At 44.6% G+C, this 23,736-nt stretch overlaps 1 protein-coding gene across 2 annotated transcripts in view; it reads right to left on the reverse strand.

Moving 5' to 3' along the window:
* Nucleotides 1-16,169, reverse strand: part of mpped2a (metallophosphoesterase domain containing 2a) — a 210,081-nt gene extending 193,912 nt beyond the window's left edge. The window contains exons 1-2 of one of the 2 annotated variants that reach the window (XM_063061624.1): nt 15,766-16,169; nt 13,709-14,003 (exon numbers count right to left, since the gene is read on the reverse strand). In XM_063061624.1, the coding sequence (XP_062917694.1) occupies nt 13,709-13,860 (152 nt within the window). In that variant the 5' untranslated portion in view covers nt 13,861-14,003; nt 15,766-16,169. Of the gene's footprint in view, nt 1-13,708; nt 14,004-14,522; nt 14,575-15,765 lie in introns of those variants that run through there. The other variant, XM_063061625.1, reaches the window with a different exon arrangement.
* Between the last annotated feature and the right edge of the window lie 7,567 nt (nt 16,170-23,736).

Below are 23,736 nucleotides of genomic sequence, written 5' to 3' on the forward strand. Positions count from 1 at the left end.
GTGTGACACCTTATCAAATGCCTTCTGAAAATCCAAGTAAATGACATCCACTACTTCTCTTTTATCCACCCTGCTTGTTACTTCCTCGAAGAACACTCACAGTTTTGTCAGGCAAGATTTCCCTTTACAGAAACCATGCAGACTTTGACTTATTTTATCATTAGTATCCAAATACATCGAAACCTCATCATTAATAACGAACTCCAACACTTTCCCAACCACAGAGGTTAGGTTAATTTGCCTATAATTTCCTTTCTTTTGCTTTCCTCCCTTCTTACAAAGTGGAGTGACATCTGCAATCTTACAGTCCTGCAGGACCATGCCAGAGTCAAGTGATTCTTGAAAGATCATGACCAATGCATCCGTTATCTCTTCAACAACCTCTCTCAAGACACTGGGATGTAGTCCATCTGGTCTGGGTGACTTATCCACCTCAAGGCATTTCAGTTTGCCCAGCACATTTTCCTTTGTTAAGAGCAATAGCACTCACTCCTGCTCCCTGCTCCCTGATACTTTGGCACACTGCTAGTGTCTTCCACAGTGAAGAATGATGCAAAGTACCCATTACGTTCATCTGCCATTTCTTTGTCCCCCATTACTACCTCACCAGCTTCATTTTCCAGTGCTCCAACATCAACTCTCGGCTCCCTTTTGTTCTTTATATAACTGAAAAAACTTATTGGATCCTGTTTTATATTATTGGTTAGTTTGCCCTCATATTTCATCTTTTCCCTTCTTATAGCTTTTTTATTTGCTTTTTGTTAGATATTGAAAGCTTCCCAATCATCCAACTTCCCACTCACTTTTGATACCTTATATGCCCTTTCCTTGGTTTTTATGCTGTCCTTAACTTCCCTTGTCAGCCATGGTTGCCTACCCCTGCCATTTGAGAACTTATTCTGTGGGACATATCTACCCTGCGCTTTGATAACTATTACCAGAAACTTCAGCCACTTCTGCTCTGCTGTTATCCCCTCCAGTATCACCCTCCAATCCACCTGGGCAAGCTCTTCTCTCATGCCTCCGTAAATCCCTTTATTCCATTGTGATACTGATAAATGTGAGTTATGCTTCTTCCTCTCAAACAGCAGTATGAATTCAATCACATTGTGAGCACTACCTCCTAAGGGTTCCTTTACATTAAGCTCCCTGATAAGACCTGGGTTATTACATACACCCAATCTAAGATAGCCTTTCCCCAAGTATGCTCAAGCATAATCTGCTCTAAAAAGCCATTTCATAGGCATTCAACAAATTCCCTGTCTTGCGATCCGACACCAATCTGATTTTTCCAATCCCCTTGAATATTGAAGTCCTCGATTACAATTGTGACATTGCGTTTATTTCATGCCTTTTCCAGCTCCCTTTGCATTCTCAACCCCACATCTCAGCTACTATTCAGAGGTGTATATATGATTCCCATAATGTTCTTTTTTCCCTTGCAGTTTAACTCCACCCACAAAGATTCAACATTCTCTGACCCTACGTCATCTCTTTCTAAAGATTGACTTCCATCTCTTATAGCAGAGCCACACCACCGCCTATGCCTTCCTGCCTGTCCTTTCAATACAAAGTACATCCTAATTATGGCCTTTTTCAACCACGACTCAGTGATGCCCACAATGTCATACCCACCAATCTGTAATTGTGCTACGAGCTCGTTCAGCGTATTCTGAATGCTACACCCATTTAAATACAACACTTCAGTCCTGCATTCTTCGCCTTTTTGAATTTTGCCTCCATGGTACAATTTAACTCATTGTTCTGTCTACATTTATACCCAGTCAGTGGCTTACATTCATAAAACTATCATCTACTTGTAAACCTGCTGGCTCATCCTTAGCTCTATCATCCTGGTTCCCATCTCCCTGCCATTTTAGTTTAAACCACTCCCAACAGCTCTTGGGACTAGGGAGTCCTTGTGCAGGATTCCATAAAGGTCAACTTGCAGGATGAGTCAGTGGTAAGGAAGGCAAATGCAATGTTAGCATTCATTTTGAGAGGACTGGAATACAAGAGCAAGGATGTAATGCCGGGGCTTCATAAGGCATTGGTCAGACAACAGGGAGTATTGTGAGCAGTTTAGGGCCCCTTATCTAACAAAAAATGAGCTGGCATTTGGAGAGGGCCCAGAGGAGTTTCATGAGAATGATTCCAGGAATGAAAGGGTTAACATAATGCATGAAGAGCATTTGATGGCTCTGGACTCACTGAATTTAGAGGAATGAGTGGGAATCTAATTGAAACCTATCAAACATTGAAAAGTCTGGATAGAGTGGATACAGGGAGAATGTCCCCAATGGTGGGTGAGTCTAGGACCAGAGAGCAAAGCCTCAGAGAAAAGGGACATCCATTTAGAAATGGGGAGAAATTTTTTTTAGCCAGAGTTTAGTGAATCTGCTGAATTCATTGTACGGACAGCTGTGGAGGCCCAGTCATTGGGTGTCTTTAAAGCGGAGGTTGATAAGTTCTTGATTAGTCAGGGCGTCAAACTTATTGGGGAGAAGGCAGCAGCATGGGGTTGAGAGGGATAGTATGTCAGCTATGCTAGAATGGTGGAGTCAAATGGCCTAATTCTGCTCCTATCTCTTATGGATCTCTCCACATTCTGCACTTCTCCCAATTATCCTGGAAATCCCCGAGTAGCTTTTAGAAAAGGATTCAGTTTTGATTTATGGGCTGGGTTTGTAACTGCTTGGAATGCAATGAAAAATAAAGAATAAAAATTAGCTTTATTTGTCACATCTACACGGAACCTTAGAGTGAAATGCGTCGTTTGCGGCAACGACCAACACAATCCAAGGATTGTGACGGAGGCAGCCTGCAAATGTGGCCGTGCTTCCTATGCCCACAACTTACTAACCCCAACTGTACATCTTTGGAATGTGGGAGGAAATGAGAGCATCTGGAGGAAACCCATGGAGTCTCAAGCTTCTTACAGACAGAGACAGTAATTAAACCACCTGTCACTGGAGCTACTATTAAGTGTTCTGCTACCATACTGCCCACGAGGTACAAAATGGCTTCTCCATACTGACAGTAAATGTTCAACAGACACGAAAGGGGAAAGTCTCACTATGCCCTCTTAATGTAAACGTGGCAGGTCATCCATCTGTCCTATGCTCATTTTGATGATGAAAGGCATATTATAACCATATAACTATATAACAATTACAGCACGGAAACAGGCCATCTCGGCCCTTCTAGTCCATGCCGAACGCTACTCTCACCTAGTCCCACCGACCTGCGCTCAGCCCATAACCCTCCATTCCCTTCCTGCCCATATATCCATCCAATTTAACTTTAAACGACAACATCGAACCTGCCTCAACCACTTCTGCTGGAAGCTCGTTCCACACAGCTACCACTCTCTGAGTAAAGAAGTTCCCCCTCATGTTGCCCCTAAACTTTTGCCCTTTAAATCTCAATTCACGTCCTCTTGTTTGAATCTCCCCCACTCTCAATGGAAAAAGCCTATCCACGTCAACTCTATCTATCCCCCTCATAATCTTAAACACCTCTATCAAGTCCCTCCTCAACCTTCTACGCTTCAAAGAATAAAGACCCAACTTGTTCAACCTTTCTCTGTAACTTAGATGAAACCCAGGCAACATTTTAGTAAACCTCCGCTGTACTCTCTCAATTTTATTGGACACGCACACGTGAAACAAACTCTGCCCTGGAGTATTATAGTATTCATGAAGGATCTCCGAAATGTCAACAATTCCTTCTCCACCACCCCCACACTCAGATGCTGCTCGACCCACTAGTTTTTTCAGCAGATTGTTAATTGCGACCCTGTTGTCTGCGTGTCTCTGTCTGTCCCAGACAAGTAGCAGTAGGGAAATCATTCTGCTTGGGCAATGCTGCCCATATTTGACAGCAAATTTGCAGCATCTGCAGAATCTCATGTTCAGAATCAGATTTATTATCACAGAAAAAATTTCGGGAAATCTGTTGCTTTGCTGCAGAAGTATGGTGCAATACATGAAAAAAAATACAAGTTACGTTAAGAAATCTATAAAAGTAAATGAGTAGTGGAAAAGAGAGAAAAATTGTGGTCATGGGCCGCTCAGTAATCTGATGACGCAGCACGGGGGAAAAGAACGGGTTTATGATCTCTGAGGTACATCGCGAAATATGTTCTGTGGTTGCAGTGCAGCGCAAGACTTAAAAATTACAAGTTACGGAAATAAACAGTGCAAAGGAGGGAGAATGAGGTTGCATTCATTGCCCATTCAGCAATCTGATGGCAGAGGACAAGAAGCTGTTCCTAAAATACTGAGTTAGTGTCTTCGAACTGTGCACCTCCTCCCTGAAGGTAGCAATGAAAAGAGAGCATGTCCTGGATAGTGAGGGTCTTTAATATTTTACAGGAGGGCACATGGAAACGGAGCATCAGGAAAAAAAAAGAATGGACAGATGGTGAGGGGACATTGGCAACGAAGAATAGGTTGTGTGGGGGCTGGCAGGTGGGGGAGGGGGAAGTATCATTGAGACATCTACCGGGAGGAAGGTGGTTTGCCAAACCAGTTGTCAGTCAAACTACCTCCTCACCAGACATTTCAGGGTTGAGTCATGGGTTAATGGTGCAATTTTAACTATTGAAGGGGAACATGGGGGGGGGGAATATCTTCACTCAGATAGTGGTGAGAGTGTGGAACGTGCTGTCGGTGGAAGTGGTGGCTACAGGTTTGATTTCAACATTCAAGAGAAATTTGGATAGGTACATAGATGAGAGGGGTATGGTCTGGGTACAGGTGAATGTGACTAGGCAGCATAATAGTTCAGCTGGATGGGCTGAAGGGCCTTTTTTGTGCTGTAGTGTTCTGTAAATTGATAACTCAGTATCAAATTACACAGCACATCTCCTGCACAGGACCAGTAGCAACACGTCTAGTTTTTTCTTTAGTTCTCCCCTGAAATACCCCCTTAGCTCCGAACGATCCTGTCAAATACTTTGATAATCTCTTAAAGAATTTCCTTGTTTTTTTTTTGTAGGAAAGAGAATACTTTAGAATAAAATTATACAATCGCCACAAGTGTTTCTTGAAGGGGAAAGCAGATGAATCCAGAATTTCCCTTCCTATACCCAATCTCACTGGAACTCCCTCAAAGTTCAATGTAAATTTATTTATCAAAGTACGTCTATGACACCACATATTACATTTTCTTGAAGACATTCACAGTAGATATGAAGAAACACAATAGAATCAGTGAAAAGCTACAAAGACTGACGTACCAAAAAACTGATGTACCAAAGGCGACAAGTTGTGCAAATACAAAAAAGATAATAATAAAGTTCAAAGTACACATATGTCACCATATACAGCACCGAGATTCATTTTCTTGTGGGCATACTCCATAAATCCATTACAGGATAATAACGATAACAGAATCAATGAAAGACCGCACCAACTTGGGCATTCAAACAGTGTGCAAAAGACAACAAATGTACAAATACAAAAAGAAATAATAATAATAAATAAATAAGCAATAAATACTGAGAAGTTGAGATGAAGAGTCCTTGAAAGTGAGTCCTTAGGTTGTGGGAACATTTCAATGATGGGGTGAATGACACAGAGTGAAGTTATCCCCTTTGGTTCAAGAGCCTGACGGCTGACGGATAATAACTGTTCTTGAACTTGGCAGTGAGAGTCCTGGGGGTCCTGTACCTTCTTCCTGATGGTAGGAGTGAGAGGAGAGCATGTGGTGGGGATCCCTGATGATGGATGCTGCTTTCCTGCAACAATGCTTTGAGTAGATCTGCTTAATGCTGGGGAGGGCGTAACCTGTGATGGACTGGGCCTTATCTGCTACTTTTTGTAGGTGTTTCTATTCAAGGGCAATAGTGTTGAGTGAATAACACTGAGAATGCATGTTGCAGAGTCTTTGAAAATTAGTCCATAGGTTGTGGAGTCATATGTTGAAGTGTTTGAAGTTATCCACACTGACTCACGAGCCTGATGGTTGTAGGGTAATAACTGTTCCTGAACCTAGTTGTGTGCAACCTAACGGGCTCCTGTACCTCCTTCCTGACAGCGGCAGGGACAAGAGAGCGTGGCCTGGATGGTGGGAGTCCTTGAGGATGCGTGCTGCTCTTCTGCGACAGCGTTTTGTGTGGATATGCTCAATGGTGGGGAGGGCTTCACCCGTGATGGACCGGAGCCTTTCAGTCTTTCTGTAGCCTTGTCCATTCTGGGGCATTGGAGTTTCCAGACCAGGCCATGATTCAGCCAGCCAGGATACTCTCCGCTGTGCATCTGCAGAAGTTTGTCAGGGTTTCTGGTGACGTGCTCAACCTACGTGAACTTCTAAGAAAGTCGAGGCGCAGTCATGCCTCCCACCCTCACTGGTAGGGTGCAGGTTAATACTGACTTTCAGCTACTTCACTGCCATTGTTAAAACCCTTCGGAGTGGAGCACAATGAAGCTGACACAGAGGCAGTCAGCAGTGAGCAGCAAGAGGAAATTAAATCCCCGAGCGGAACACCACATTTATTTTTTAAAAATCACTTCTATAGTTGGTCCAAATTTGCCATTGTCTAACAAGATGTATTGTTAAAGAAGGGTCACTTTAAAGAGCAGGTGGATTTTTAAAAAAATTTTGATTTTATTTAGAGATATGGCACATAACAGGCCCTTCCGACCCAATGAGTCGCATTGCCCAGCAACTCGCCTATTTAACCCTAGCCAAATCAGAATCAGCTTTAATATCTCTGGCATATGCTAGAAATTTCTTGTCTTTGCGGCAGCAGTACTATGAAATACATCAGAGAAAAAATGTGAATTACAGTAAATAATTATATTAAATAGTTAATCTAAATTAGTGGTGCAAAAATTAAAATTAAAAAAGTAGTAAGGTACTATTTATGGGTTCAATGTCCATTCAGAAATTAGATGGCAGGGTTACAGAAGCCGTTCCTGAATTATTAAGTGTGTGCTTTCAGGCTCCTGTACCTCCTCCTTGATGGTAGCAATGAGAAGAGGGCATGTCCTGGCTGATGGGGGTCCTTACTGGTGGATGCCGTCATTCTGAGGCATTGCTCTTTGAAGATGGGTACTGCTGAGGCTGGTGCCCATGAAGGAGCTATGTTGACAGGTCTCTGCAGCTTTCTCGATCCTGCGCAGTAGCCCCCCACCCATGACACCAGATGGTGATGCAGCCAGTTAGACTGTCCTCCATGGTACACATGTAGAAACTTGTAAATTGTCACAGGACAACTTACAATGACCAATTAACCTACTAACCTGTTCATCTTTGGACTGTGGGAGGAAACCAGAGCACCCGGAGGAAACCCACTCACAGGAAAGACATATAAACTCCTTACAGAGGATGTTGGTTTGAACTCTGAACTCTGGTGCCCCAGGCTATAACAGCATCGTGCTAACCGCTACACTACTGTAACATCCATAAATGTTAAATTTTTGCATCAATTCCATGCTTTAATGTTTGACCATTCAAAATCACAGAATGCTACAGTACAGAAACAGGCTCATCTCGCCCATGCCAGACTGTCAATCTGCCTAGTCCCATCGACTTGCACCTGGAGCATAGCCCTCCATTCCCCTCCCATCCATGTACTCATCCAAACGTCTGTCAATCAAACCTGCATCCACCGCTTCCACAGGACACTTCTCGGAAACCACTCTCAGTCAGGTCACGAAGCTAAGCATTCAAACCAAGTCTGCAGCCAAACTATGAAGCCATTCCTTCGGTACGGTAGAAGAACCAGCTCAATTCCCCACTTCCAAAAATCAAAGAATTTTCGATTGTTCAGTTCCATTTCATCATTCACAATTCCTAAGCTGCCAATCTTCTCATTACATGGGATCTCCACGTCGAGAGGAATCTCCGTAACTACCCCTGGTCTCACTGCTATACTTGTGGCTCAGAAAAATAGATGCCAATGCCTCTTCCACTAATGAATACTGCACACCTGAGCCCATCCCCACATGGCACACTCTAGGATCAAGATTCAAGTTTGTTTATTGTCATTCTTCAGTTATCATCATTATGTGCCGTTGGAATGACGTGGACAATCGTGGTCTTATCGGTGAACATGATTGCTCTTGGCAAATTTTTTCTACAGAAGTGGTTTGCCGTTGCCGCCTTCTGGGCAGTGTCTGCACAAAACAGGTGACCCCAGCCATTGTCAATACTCTTCAGAGATTGTCTGCCTGGTGTCAGTGGTCGCATAACCAGGACTTGTGATCTGCACCAACTGCTCACCCAACCATCCACCATCTGCTCCCATGGCTTCACATGAAACCTAATCCGGGGGGGGGGGGGGGCGGGCGCGAGGCTAAGCAGGTGCTACACCTTGCCCGAGAGTGACAGAGTGACCTGCAGGCTAGCGGAAGGAAGGAGCATTTTACACCTTGTTTGGCAGAGACGTGTCTCCAACCTGCCACCATCATTCTTCAGTACAGGAGTGCAACATGATTTATTTATTTATTTATACTTAATGATAAACAGGCCCTTCTGGCCCAACGAGCCGCACAGGCCAGCAACCTTCATATTTAACCCTAGCTTAATCACAGGACAATTTACAATGACCAATTGACCCAGTAACCGGTACATCTTTGGACTGTGGGAGGATAGCAGAATACTCGGGGGGAAACTCATGCATTCACTGGGAGGATATACAAACTCCTCACAGATGACATCGCAAGTGAACCCTGAACTCTGAGCTGTAATAGCGTCAAAACTAATCACTAGGCTACCCCTGCTTGTTACTCCGGATCCAATGCAGCATCAAAAAAACACATAAAGGACACAACAAGAGAGAAAAAAAAAACACAATAAATATAAATATAAAAAACAATCCTACAAAACTTAATGTAGAAATCACTGTTTTGGGTATGGGTCATATACACACATAAGAATAGCTTACACAGATTGTATGCACAAAACGATAAGTGACAGTGAATGGGGAGGGGGGAGGCTGTGGAGAGGAGTGCTGGTGCGGTGGGTTAATGGATAGAGATTTTGATCGGCCTGACGATTTAGGGGAAGTAACTGTTTTTGAGTCTAGTGATGCTAGTGTGGCCGCTGCACAGCCTGATGTTACTGGCCCTTTTCCAGCACCTTTCCATGTACACGTCTTTGATGGCAGGTAGGCTGGTGCTGGTGATGAGCTGGGTGAGCTGGCAGTTTTAACTACCTGTTGTAGTGCCCTCATGGAAAAAGTGAGGAGTCCTCAATCCACACAAGCCCTGGGTGTACAGCGCTCTCTACACAGCAGAAACTCACACAGGGAACCAAATTTGCTTTCAAACCCACGCTAGAGCAGAGCTGCTTAGTACAACAGCAACACCGGTCATTACAATGGATAACAAGATGCTTGGAGCGAGTTACCGGCTTGACATTTGATTGAGGTTAAGACGACTGCATAAACTGAGAGCAAAGTTCAAGCTGTTTATAACTGGTGTCTGAACTTTTAAAAGACTGCACTATGACCCTGAAATCACTCCAGACTGTGAGTATTATTGTTAAAAAAATAATGCCCCGAAGAGCAGTGTGCATTTTTTTTTAATTCAGCAAGTCTGGTTTGCAAATTGCCCCCTGCAACAGGCCATCGGTTTTTATTCACATCAGTGATTCAAGAAGCACGTTTAAAAAACAGTGTATTACTGCCTCACACTGCTGAGAAGAGACTGTGAATGAGTTTAACTCCACTGGGATTTATCTGTACACAATATATGTAATATACAAGCATTCTAGAGCTGTCCATTCTGAATTCTCAAGTTAAATCCTTCTGGGAGACAAACCTTTGCTGCCATGTTTTGCAACGAGGGTTAAAATTCCTCTGAATAGCAGAATACTACTTCTTCCATAAGACATAGGAGCAGAATTAGGCCATTCAGCCCATCGAGTCTGCTCTGCCATTCTATCATGCCTGATTTATTATTCCTCCCTATCCCATTCTCCTGCCTTCTTCCCCTAACCTTTGATGCCCTGACTAATCAAGAACCTATCATCCTCTGCTTTAAATATATCCAATGGCTTAGCCTCCACAGCTGTCTGTAGCAATTAATTCCAGATTTACCACTGTCATTCTATTCTGAGGTTGTGCCCTCTGGACCGAAACATCCTCCCCACATCCACTTCCAACCACATTTCCCTCCCCACCCATATCTTCCTAATAATTCCAAAACCACTTTTACATATTCAGCACAAAAGATTCTGCAATGCTCCTCCAGACCATGGTGCACCCACAAAACATATATCAAACACGGCACAGAAGACAACTATTATCATAACTAAGTTAAAAAATATACAATTCAAAATGCATATAGTTCACAGCACAGGCAAACAGTACAGTAAACAGTAAAGAAGTCGCTGACTTAGTGATGAGATCTCAGTGGTGGCAGGGTATTCATTAGTCTCACAGCCTGAGGGAAGAAGCTGTTACCCAGTCTGACAGTCCAAGTCCTGATGCTCCTGTACCTCCTTCCTGATGGTTGTGGGTCAAAGACATTTTGGGGTGGGTGGTATGGAGACTCAACAATGCTTTGGACTCTTCACGTACAACAGTAAATGTCACAAATAAGGGTAGGGAGACTCTGCTGATTCTCTCAGTAGTGTTTATTATACTTTGTATATTGTGTACTTAATGACTGTTCTCCATAGTGTGGTTCTCCACACACAAAAAAAACACCTGTTATGCTTCCTGTATTTCAAATAAAGCTATTCTCCCTGCGTATCCTGCACTTAAATATTGCACCAACTGTGAATGCTATATTTGTACAAGGTTCCTACTGCAGTTCCTGTGCTTGAGAATTGATCTTCGTTGTAATATACACACAGAGGCCACTTTATCCGATACCTCCTGAACCTAACAAAGTGGTCACGGAGTGCATGTTCGCGGTCTTCTACCGTTGCAGCCCATCCGCTCTGAAGTTTGATGTGTTGTTCATTCAGAGATGCTCTTCTGCACACCTCTATTGTAACATGTGGTTATTTGAGTTACTGTCACCTTCCTGTCAGCTTGAACCAGTCTGGCCATTCCCCTCGGACGTCTCTCGTTAACAAGGCATTTATAGAACTGCCGCTCTCTAGATGTTTATTTTTCGCACCATTCTCTAAACTCTGGAGACTATTGAGAGTGAAATCCCAGATCAGCAGTTTCTGAGATACTCACTCTGGAACCAACAATCAAAGTCACTTAGATCACATTTCTTCCCTATTCTCACGTTTGGTCTGAACAGCAATGGAACTTCTTGACCATGTCTGCATGCTGTTATGCATTGAGTTGCTGCTGCATGATTGGCTTAGATATACGTGTTAACAGCAGGCGTACTTAATAAAGTGGCCACTGAGTATGTTTTAACTTAAGCAACATATGCAGCCTTCATTTAAAAGAAAATCACCCTCAAAATCGTTGATAAATTAACAATTCATTTTCATTTCAGCCTTTATTAAGTATTATTTTTAGACCATAAGACATGAGAGCAGAATTATGCCAGTCGGCCCATCGAATCTGCTACGCCATTCCATCTTGGCTGCTTTAATATCCCTCACAACCCCATTCCCCTGCTTTCTCCCCAAAACCCTTGACACCCATACTAACCAAGAACCTATCAACCCCTGCTTTAAATTCACCCAATGACTTGCTCTCGACAGCTGACAGAATTCCACAGATTCATCAGCTTCTGGCTAAAGAAATTCCTCTTCACCTCTGTTCTAAAGGGACATCCTTGTAGTCTGAGGCTGTATCCTCTGGTCTCAGACTCCCCTACTCTAGGAAACATCCTCTCCACATTCGCTCTGTCTGGGCCTTTCGATATTTGACAGATTCCCCCTTCATTCATTTAAATTCAATGGAGTACAGGCCCAGAGCCATGAAGCGCTCCTGATACATTAACCCTTTCATTCCTGGGGCCACGATTATGAACCTCCTCTTGACCCTCTCCAATGCCCATACATCTTTTCTTTGAAAAGGGGCCTGAATCTGCTCTCAATACTCCAAGTGTGGTCTTTTTTTATTTAGAGATACAGCACGGAATGGAACCTTCCAGCCCTTCAAGCCATGCTGCTCGAGCCTAATCACGGGGTAACTTTTACAATGACCAATTAACCTACTGACTGCTGTCTTTGAACTGTGTCAGGAAACCGGAGCACCCAGAGAAAACCCACGCATTCCACAGTGGAGGATGAACAAACTCCTTACAGAGGGGGCCGGGATTTAACTCTTAGCTCCAATGCCCCGAGTCATAACAGCACCGTGCTAATCACTACCTTGCCATAACGTTCAATGCCTTATAAAGCCTCGGTGTTACATCCCTGATTTTATATTCCAATCCTCTCAAAATGAATACTAACATCGCATTTGCCTTCCTTACCACTGACTCAAACTGAAAGTTATTCCTTAGGGAATCCTGCAGAAGGACTCCCTAGTCCCTTTGCATCTCTGATTATATAATTTTCTCCGTTGAGAAAATAGTCTACATCTTTATTCCTTCTTCCAAAGTACACAGGCAAGCACTTCCCTACACCACATTCCATCTGCCACTTCTTTGCCCATTATTCAACAGATTTGCAGAATGGATTTTGAAGTTATTTTGATACACTTCAAAAGAAAAGGAAAATGGAAGGTTGGCAGAGTCTGCCTCGCATGATGTCGGTTTCTCAACAATAAAGTGCAGGGGAAAATCAGAGTAACAGCAGGTATCAGTTAACATGAAATGGAGCTTGCTTATCCCAGCTACACTGTCTGGGATCTTAAAGACTTGCCGTAACAGCAGCAGTCTAATGAACATAAATAAATCAGATAAGGTCTTTGCCTGAAAACTTTCTGACCAAACTTCGGCAGACAATACCCAGGAACACTGGAACGAGCTCGGATACAGGCATCGTCTGAAATTCTCCAACAGTTTGTAAAACAATCTCTTACATATGGTTGGACAGCCAAAAAGCGAATGTCACCTTATTAAATATAATAAAGTAAAATGTCATAATGGAAACCACCTTCTGTTTAATTGTTTTTTTTCCCAGTCAGCTAAAATTAAGAGACAATTTAAGATTCTTGGGCTTGGTATTCCCCATCTCCTCAGCTCTTTGATATCTAATTGACAAATAGTTTGTGAACCTTCTGTAACAATTTACTTGTTCATTCCGAGCCACATTTATAGATTGTTATGAATCACAAGAAATGCCTGATGTTGAGCCCTTGGCAGATGTATTTATGCTAAATCACTTCAAACAGAAGCAGTAATTGCTGCAATCCACTGTTTCATCAGGGTTCAGGAGTTTCTGCATGTGTGTACATTTCTGTTTCTCTGAAGATGCATCTGCCCATCTGTGTGTGCAAGACTGTGTGTGAGAGAGTGCATGTGTGTGTGTGTGTGCATGTGTCTTTATGCATTTCTGATCCTCTGTATATGCATCTGTCTGTTCCTGTGCACAAGGGTGTCTGCCTGACCCTGTGTACAAGCATGTCTGCCTGACCCTGTGTGTAAGAGTGTACATGTCCACCTGTCCCAGTGTGTGTGGTGTGTGTGTGTGTGTGTGTGTGTGTGAATGCACGTGTATATATTTCAGTACCTTTATATATACATCAGTCTGTACCTCTCCGTATGTCTGTGTGTGTTTGAGAGTGAGGGAGAATGGGGCGGTCTGTATTTTTTCGTTTCCTGTACTGTTTTCAGTACATATGCTGAGTTAAGAGAAATGCCGAGTGGCAGCCAGCCGGACTTGTACTCACATATGCACGTGGGGCGGTTGGAAGCGACTCTGGTTAATGTTGTAATGAGTGAAGGCTTGAGTCGGGTTCGAGCTGTACTCGTCCACTGTGATGGTAATTTTCCCTTGCGAAGGAATTCCATGGGCCATCCTCTCTCGTTCGACAAAATCCATTTACACTCTTCCTTCGGCAAACGCTAAGCAGCGCATTGTGGGCCGTTTGGTGCTTGTGGACTTCCAGCCTTCCAATCTGGACACCACCAGCTACGTTAAATCAAAAACTGGGGCACCCCAAGGGAAAAAAAAACAGCAGCGTCCTAGAAAGAGAGGGGAGGTAAATAGACAATTTGAGAAAAATGGGGTGAAATATAGAACAGTCCTAGTGTACGCAAGTTCAAAACAGAATTATTCTTCCCAACAACTCAATACTGTATGGAATAATTCTCTCCATCCCAAAGAGAAATTCTTCCACAAATTGTGAAGGGAAATAAAAAAAATTCTCACGGTTAACGCTAAAATGAATGCTTTTAGATCCAAAACTCTTCCCGGAGTTGTTCCAACACCGGTAGAGTCCTCGACACAATTGACAGACAACAGTATAAATGATGTTGTATACCTGGACGGCCCGCCGCAGTAAAGGTTCAAGTTCGCGAACTTGGGACTAAAGACGTTATTACATTCGGTGAATATTTGCTGATTCCACACCTCTAATCACAAACAGCAACCCCCCCGTTTGATGCCTAGCTCAATAAATAAACCATGTCACTACTAGTATACATTCTGAACATCCATCACAGGCAGGCAGGCAGGCTGTCTGTGTGTCAGACCTCACTTACAATGAACTCCGAAAAGGTGATGTGCTGGCAAACCTGTTCCTTCTCCCGGTCACGAAGCCCCCGTTATCGACCTCTGCTCTCTCTCCCCCCTCCCTCCACATCCACGCGGTAGCAATGGGCAAGAGAGACCTGGTTCCCTCTTCACGTCCGCAAAACAAACCCCGCTCCACAACGTCATTCATTTCTCCGGCTAATCTCACCGCCGTCACTCATTCATATGTTCCCCCCTCGAATTTTTTCTTTATTTAAATATCTAATTCAAAAGCAAAAAGATGCACCAGCACCCAATCTCCCTTTGACGGCATTAATAACACCAGCAGAGGCTATTTTGGTTTTTTTTCTCTTCCCATTTGTAGATTTTATTGATAATTTGCAAAATGCAAAATAATGACACACACGGTCTCTGCAATTTACCACTCAATTTTTGCTCATATTTAAGAAAAATAGAATTCCCTTCCTTAAATCTCTCTCCTGTCTAGGCCGCGAGTGTTTACAAATAAGCACGCATCGGAAAAAGCATCACAATTGTTGCAAAAATAGTTATATTTCAAAGATATATATATATATAATCTAAAATACGCACATAAAGATCAATAGTTCAAAATTAGTCATTTTTGTTCTAGGATTATCAGCATCAACTCTGTTGCAATTTTGATGAATTAAATATAAAGGGGAGGGAGGGAAAGACAGGGATGGGGTTGGTGGATAAAGAGGGGAAGAGAGGTACCGAACAGGTCAGGAGTTTGCATTAGATTCTGATCTCGCCTTTTGTGCGGCGGGTTACTGGAAAGAGAGGGGGAGAGAGAGAGAGAGAGAGAGCGACAGAAATCAAGAGGACGGCCTTCGTCGCAATTGCTTAAAAGATCGCGACCGTGAAGACTTTTGTGTGGTGTGTGTGTAAAAAAAAACACACACTCACAACCAGGAATTAACTCCCCTCGAAACACAGAGGGACAGAATATAAAGAGAATCGCTACATGTCAGTATCAGAAACGTTGCAATTTCTCCGAAAACGATACATTTGGCAACAAGGCGTTCGAAAATAGGTTAATTTCAAGCCATTCTGGTTGTCTCCCGCCTTGTAGTGACAGAGCACCTCTAACCCCGCGGCGCCGACCCCGGCTTTTGTGGCTGCCTTTATTCCCCTTCCTTTCCTCCTTCCCTCGCTCCCTCCTTCTTTCTTTTCACCCTCCCTCCTCTTTTTAAGGCACAAGGTTTCTGGGCTTTCCCCTTAAAATATTACCTCTGCGTGTTTTTTTTGTTGTTGTGTGTGTAGTTGAGTCGGGAATCCGGGGTTGTCCTTTTTCGGGGTCTTCACTGGAGCCGATTCATCCGGAGGGGAAGGAGGGAGGGTGAGAATGAAAAAAAAACAGGGAAAGGAGGGAGGGAAGGGAGAAGGGGGTGAGGTGGGAGGGTGGAGAGAGAGATTGCCTGGGGATGACTGGCAGGCAAAAGGTGGGCACGGGGAGGGAGGTGGCGGGGGGTCACCGGCTAACTGATTCTTTCTTCCCTCCCCGGGGCACGAACCTCCGACCCGCCGGCACCCGGGAGCCGATCGCGGCGCAGCCTCGCTTTCGACCTTCGCTCGGGTCAGCGCTCCCGCAGGAGGAGCGAGCGAGGGAGGGGAACGGATCAACCCAAAAAAAACGGGGGGGCAGAGCAGGAGCCGAGGGGTGGGGGGTTGGAGAGAGGGGGTAGTGGGAACGAGGGAGGTGGGCGAGAGACTGGGGTCAGCGACGGGCACCGGGGGGGGGAGAGAAAGGGAGGGTAATGACACACAATGCTCGCAGCAGACTCCCTGCCTGACATATAGACAGATTTACATAAAATCACATTTCAACCAATAACTTCTCTCTAACACACAACTTTAGAAGTCTTTTTTAAAAATAAAAAAAAACTTTTAATGTGTGCCTTTTCATAAAAGCGTTGTGTGTAGATCTTGGTTTAATTTAAAAAAGGCATTTTTCCACCATACCAAATAAACAGGGACGAGGGAGCAATTGGAATTGTGCCAAGCGAGAGAGAGAGAGAGAGAAAGAGAATACCATTGAGAGAGTGGCGGGAAAACAGAAAAGGATTGAAGTCGGTCAGCGTTAATTCCTGACTCGGGAACTCCTCGCTGATATATGCGTGTTCATTGACTGCGGGCAGCTCGGGTCCGTGTGTCCTGTGAGTGTAATGGGGAGAGAGAGAGAACAGAACGGTCAACCGTTAACTCCTGAAGAGCCAGATCATTGAGCTGAAACTTCACCGGTAAGAGACTGGAGGGGACAGGGTAGTGGAAATGGGAGGGAGAGAAATGATATGCCGACTAGAGGGAATGGGAAGAAAGGAATTTCTTTAGCCGGGGGCAGTGAATCTGTGCAATTAATTTTTAAGCGGAGGTTGATAAATTCTTGATTAGTAAGGGCCTCAAAGATTACAGGGAGAAAGGAGGAAAATAAGGTTGAGAGGGATGAAAAAAATCAGCCGTGATGAATAGTGGGGCCAAATGGCCTAATTCTGCTGCTATATCATTAAGGACCCCCATAACCCAGGACGTTGCTACCATCAAGGAGTAGGTACAGGAGCCTGAAGACACACTCTTACGTTTTAGTAACAACTTCTTCCCCTCTGCCGTCAGATTTCTGAATGGACATGGTTCAGTACTTCACAAATTTTTTCTTTTTTTTTCGCACTACGTATTTCATTTAACTTTTAAATATATATTTCATTTGTAATTTATAGTTTTTTTTATTAATATGCATTGCAATGTACTGCTGCCGCAAAAAACATATTTCACCACATGTTGGTGATAGTAGATTCTGATATGTCCTATGGAGAGTGGGCAGTGGAAAAGTATGGGAGGGGAGCAGGGGAGGGTGCGAGGAAATTGGGAGGTGCAGTGGGAAGGGGTTGAGGGAATGAGGAATGGAAATGAGAAACAACTGACCTATATGGCCTGAAATTTGTTCTACAGCAGTTGTAGACTAAAATTACCATAAATTACAAAATAAATAAATACTGTATCAATATTACCACTGACATGTTGTACAATGCAAGACACAAAAATTACTATAACTTTAAAAAAGAAAGCAAATAGTGCAAAAGACAATTAACAAGGTAGTGTTCATGGGCCATTCGGGAATCTGACGGCAGAGGGGAAGAAGCTGATTTCAAATTGTTGAGTGTGTTAAACAGTTTAAGCTCCTGTAGTTCCTCCTGTGTGGGCGAAATGAGAAGAGAACTGGTGCTGGGCGGTGAGGGTCTTTTAATTATGGCTTTGTCTTCCTGAGGTCCTCTGTGGTGCAGAGGTTTGTGCCCATGATGGTGCTGGTTGAACCTGCTGTACCAGGCTGTGATGCGACCAGTTGGAACGCTCTCCACTGTACAACTAAATGTTTGATGTTCTACCCCAGGAAGTGAAATCACATTTTATCTACCCCAATAGATGGACTCACTATCACTGTCCATTTTAGACTAGGTGTCTAGACTACGTATCATCAAATCCAGCTATCAGCCAGGAGGGGAGATTTTAGGGAGCTAGGAAGAAAGCTAAAAAGTGGAACCTCCAGGTTCGTAATCTCAGGTTTGCTGCCTGTGCCATGTGCCAGTGAGGGTATGATTAGGATGACTCGGCAGATGGAGCTGCAGAATTGGTGCAGGGGGAACAATTTCAGATTTCTGGATCATTTGGATCTCTCTAGGGACAGTAGGATCTGTACAAAAGGGACAGGTTGCACCTGAATTCAAGGGGAACCAATATCCTTGCGGGCAGGTTTGCTGGAGTTGTTGAGGAGGGCTTTAACCATTTTGGCAGGGGGTTGGGAACCGGAGTGATAGGACTGGGGACGGGGCAGTTGATACGCAACCAGATACAGTGAAGCGGAAGAATTCTAAAGGCAGAATGATGCATCCATGGCTGATGAAAGAATTCAAGGCCAACATAAAAGTAAAAGAGAGGGCACATAGTAGAGCAAAAATGAGTGGGAAGTCGGAGGATTGGGAAGCTTTCAAGTACCAAGAGAAGGCAACTAAAAAGCCATAAGTGCAAGAGATGAAATATGAAGGTAATCTAGCTGATAATAGCAAAGAGGATACCAGGAGTTTTTCAGATATATAAAGAGTAAAAGAGAGACGAGAGTAGATATAGGACCGATGGAAAATGACACTGGAGAGGTAATAATGGGAATAACAAAATGACGGATGAACTGAGTAAGTATTTTTCAAGCAACACACATCAAAGTTGCTGGTGAACGCAGCAGGCCAGGCAGCATCTCTAGGAAGAGGTACAGTCGACGTTTCAGGCCGAGACCCTTCGTCAGGACGAACTGAAGGAAGAGTTAGTAAGAGATTTGAAAGTGGGAGGGGGAGGGGGAGATCCGAAATGATAGGAGAAGACAGGAGGGGGAGGGATAGAGCCAAGAGCTGGACAGGTGATAGGCAAAAGGGAGATGAGAGGATCATGGGACAGGAGGTCTGGGAAGAAAGACAAAGGGGGGGGGAAACCCAGAGGATGGGCAAGGGATATAGTCAGAGGGACAGAGGGAGAAAAAGGAGAGTGAGAGAAAGAATGTGTGTATAAAAATAAATAACGGATGGGGTACGAGGGGGAGGTGGGGCATTAGCAGAAGTTAGAGAAGTCGATGTTCATGCCATCAGGTTGGAGGCTACCCAGATGGAATATAAGGTGTTGTTCCTCCAACCTGAGTGTGGCTTCATCTTTACAGTAGAGGAGACCGTGGATAGACATATCAGAATGGGAATGGGACGTGGAATTAAAATGTGTGGCCACTGGGAGATCCTGCTTTCTCTGGCGGACAGAGCGTAGGTGTTCAGCAAAGCGGTCTCCCAGTCTGCGTTGGGTCTCGCCGATATATAGAAGGCCACATCGGGAGCACCGGACGCAGTATATCACCCCAGTCGACTCACAGGTGAAGTGTCGCCTCACCTGGAAGAACTGTCTGGGGCCCTGAATGGTGGTAAGGGAGGAGGTGTAAGGGCATGTGTAGCACTTGTTCCGCTTACAAGGATAAGTGCCAGGAGGGAGATCAGTGGGGAGGGATGGGGGGAACGAATGGACAAGGGAGTTGCGTAGGGAACGATCCCTGCGGAAAGCAGAGAAAGGGGGGAGGGAAGGATGTGTTTAGTAGTGGGATCCCATTGGAGGTGGCGGAAGTTACGGAGAATAATATGTTGGACCCGGAGGCTGATGGGGTGGTAGGTGAGGACCAGGGGAACCCTATTCCTAGTGGGGTGGCGGGAGGATGGAGTGAGAGCAGATGTACGTGAAATGGGGGAGATGCGTTTGCGAGCAGAGTTGATAGTGGAGGAAGGGAAGCCCCTTTCTTTAAAAAAAGGAGGACATCTCTCTCGTCCTGGAATGAAAAGCCTCATCCTGAGAGCAGATGCGGCGGAGACGGAGGAATTGTGAGAAGGGGATGGCATTTTTGCAAGAGACAGGGTGAGAAGAGGAATAGTCCAGATAGCTGTGAGAGTCAGTAGGCTTATAGTAGACATCAGTGGATAAGCTGTCTCCAGAGACAGAGACAGAAAGATCTAGAAAGGGGGGGGAGGTGTCAGAAATGGACCAGGTAAACTTGAGGGCAGGGTGAAAGTTGGAGGCAAAGTTAATAAAGTCGACGAGCTCAGCATGCGTGCAGGAAGCAGCACCAATGCAGTCATCGATGTAGCGAAGGAAAAGTGGGGGACAGATACCAGAATAGGCATGGAACATAGATTGTTCCACAAAGCCAACACTTGTATGCAGGAAGTTCAAGAGTGTCAGGGGCAGAAGTGAGTGCCGTGGATCTTACTAGGGAGAAGATTCTTTGGAAGCTGAAATTCCTGAAAATAGGTAAGTCACTTAGACCAGACGGACTATACCACAGGGTGCTGAAAGAGGTGGCTAAAAAGATCGAAGAGGCATTAGTAATGATCGTTCAAGAATCACTAGATTCTGGCATAGTTCTGGAGGACAGGAACATTGAAAATCACACCCCACTCTTCAAGAATGGAGGGAGGCAGAAAGTAGAAAACTATAGGCCAGTTAGTCTGACCTCAGTGCTTGGGAAATTGTTGGAGTCGATTGTTAAGGATGAGGTCTCGGGGTGCTTGCAGGCACATGATAAAAAAGGCCAAAGTCAGCGGGGTTTCCTCAAGGGAAAATCTTGCCTGACAAATCTGTTGGAAGTCTTTGACAAAATAACAAGCAGGATTGACAAAGGAGAATTTGTGGATGTTGTGTACTTGGATTTTCAGAAGACCTTTGACAAGGTGCTGCACATGAAGCTTCTTAAGAAAATAAGAGCCCATGTATTACAGGAAAGATACTAGCATGGATAGAGCATTGGCTAATTGACAAAGAGTGGGAATAAAGGGGGCTTTTTCTGATCGGCTGCCGGTGACTAGTGGTGTTCTGCAGGGGTTTGTGTTGGGAGTGCTTCTTTTTACATTACGTATCAGTGATTTGATGTCGGAATTGATGGCTTTGTGGACAAGTTTGTGGGCAATGAAAATAGGTGGAGGGGCAGGTAGTGATGAAGAAGCAGAGAGGCTACAGAATGACTTAGACAGATTAGGAGATGGAATACAGAGTTGCTCGGATTGCCAGTATCTGCAGATCTTATTTGAGATGGAATACAATGTCGGGAAGTGTATGGGCACGCACTTTGGTAGCAGGAATAAAAGCATAAGAGTATTTTCTAAACGGAGAAAATTAAAATATTATATTCATTTTGAGAAGACTAGAATATAAAAAAAGAAAGAAGAAAAAAGCCCTTAACTCCAAGTGGAGTCATCGGACGCCATCATGACGGCGATTTTTTAGCAGGCTTTCTTATTTTTACAAGGCCGAGTTGCTAGCTCGACGCTTGAGTTGCAGCACAGATGGAAAGTGTGCAAGGGAGCCGCTGGATTCGAATTCAGGAGCCTTCACTCCGAAGTCCGGCACTGATGCCACTACGCCACCAGCCAGCACTAGATTGTAAGAGCAAAGGTGTAATTCTGAGGATTTATGAGTCACTGGTGAGGCCTCACTTGGAGTATTGTGAGTAGTTTTGGACACCTTATCTAAGAAAGGATCTGTTGACATTGGAGAGGGTTCAGAGGATACTCATGAGGATGATTCCGTGAATGAAAGAGTTATTATATGAGGACTGTTTGATTTCTCTAGGCCTATACTGGCTGGAGCTTAGAAGAATGAGGGGGGATCTCATTGAAACCTATCGAATGTTGGAAGGCCTAGATAGAGTCGATGTGGAGAAGATGTTTCCTATAGCTGGGGAGTTTACGACCAGAGGACACAACCTCAGAGTACAGGGATGACATTTAGAATGGAATTTCTTTAGACAGATGGTGGTAAATTTGTGGAATTCATTGCCACAGGGGCCTGTGGAGGCATGGTTATTGGGTATATTTAAGGCAGGGGTTGATAAGTTCTTATTAGTGAAGGCATGAAAGATTACAGAGAGAAGGCAGGAGAATAAAATTTAGAAGGAAAATGGATCAGCCATGATGGAATGTCAGAGCAGGCTCAATGGGCTGAATGGCCTAATTCTGCTCGTATATCTTATGGTCTTGTCATGTTATCTTTAAATACAAGTTTCAATTCTCCCAACACCCATCTATATTCAAGTTCAAGTTCAGTTTATTTAACTGTCTGCATGTATACTGCCAAATGAAACAATGCTCCTTTCCGTCAAGGTGCACAACACAGAACATATAACTCACACACAGCACATAAAACAATATTGGTGCAAAATAAATTAACAAATGATAAGCTACATTTACAACACAAGTTAAAAAGTAAACAGTGTAATGCTATTGAAGCGTCATGAGTGATGAGTTCTGAGTAGTGACAGGGAGTTCAGTAGTCTCATGGCCTGAGGAAAGAAGCTGGTTCCCATCCTAACAGTTCTTGTCCTAATAACGGTACCTCCTACCCAATGGTAGGGAGTCAAAGTGATGGTTGGATGGATGGGAGGAGTGACAATGCTAAGAGTCCTGTGTACACAGCGCTGCTGATAAATATCCCTGATGGGTGGAAGAGAGGCCCCAGTGATCCTTTCAGCTGTCCTCACAATCCTTTGTAGGGTCTTGTGGCCAGGTGCCTTGCAATTCCCATAACAGACAGTGATGCTGCTGGTCAGGGCACTCTCAATGCTGGTCCTATTGAAAGGCTGAGCACTTCAGTCCTCAAGACTGTTGGTCCATGGCCTCCTTTACTGCCTCGATGAGATTTGAGGAGCAGCAACTCGTACTCCGTCTGAGGATCCTCCATCCTGATGTCATAAAGGTCAATTTCTCCATTTTTTGTTAGCTTCTGCACCCCCCCCCGTCCCCCTTCTCTCCTTTTCCATTCCTCATCCTGGCTCCACTCTTACCGCTTCTCTTCTCCTTACCTGCCTATCGCCTGTTCCTGGATCCCCTCCTCTTTCCCTTTCTCCCATGGTCCACTTTCCTCTCCTATCAGCTCCCTACTTGTGCCCTTTACCTTTCTTGCCTACCAGCTTTTCATTTTAATCCACCTCACCCACCCATCTACCTTACCTCTCCCCTGGTCTCAGCTATCTCCTGCCAGCTCGTGCCCTTCCTGCCCCCCCCCCGCCATCTTCTTCCCCGCTTCCTTTCCAGTCCTGATGAAGGGTCTCAACCCGAAACGTCGACTGTTTATTCGTTTCCTCAGATGCTGTCTGGCCTGCTGAATCCCTCCGGCATTCTGTGCGTAGTACACCAAAAAGAATCCTTCAGTTAGTTATCTGGTGGACGGGGAGAGTAGCTGGCAGAACACTGCTCGTATTTCGCATTGATCTGAGTCTAAATGGTCTAGTTGTCACAGGGTTCACTGAATACATTGAGAAGTGCCACTGTACAGCTAATCCTTTCACATTACCACCTATTATTAGTGTCTCGGACTCCTGGGTTGTTGGTGTATCGGAAATAAAAGAATCCAAGGAACCACCCACTGCAACAACTGGCTGCTTCACCATCTGCATGACCAGAAAAGGCTGCGGAAGGTTGCAAATTCAGCCATCTCCGTCGTGGGCACTGGCCTCGCCAGCACCGGTTCCACCTTCAGAGAGGCAGCGTCCATCGTTGAGGACCTCCATCGCTCAGGACGTGTCCTCTTCTCACTACGACCATGAGAGAAGGGGTGCGGGATACGAGAAGTTGTGCAGATGCAGTGCAACGCACTCAAAATGCCGGGAGATCTCAGCATGTCAGGCAGCATCTA

Source organism: Mobula hypostoma, chromosome 11 (genome assembly GCF_963921235.1).
Source record: "Mobula hypostoma chromosome 11, sMobHyp1.1, whole genome shotgun sequence".
NCBI classification, from domain to species: Eukaryota; Metazoa; Chordata; class Chondrichthyes; order Myliobatiformes; family Myliobatidae; genus Mobula; species Mobula hypostoma.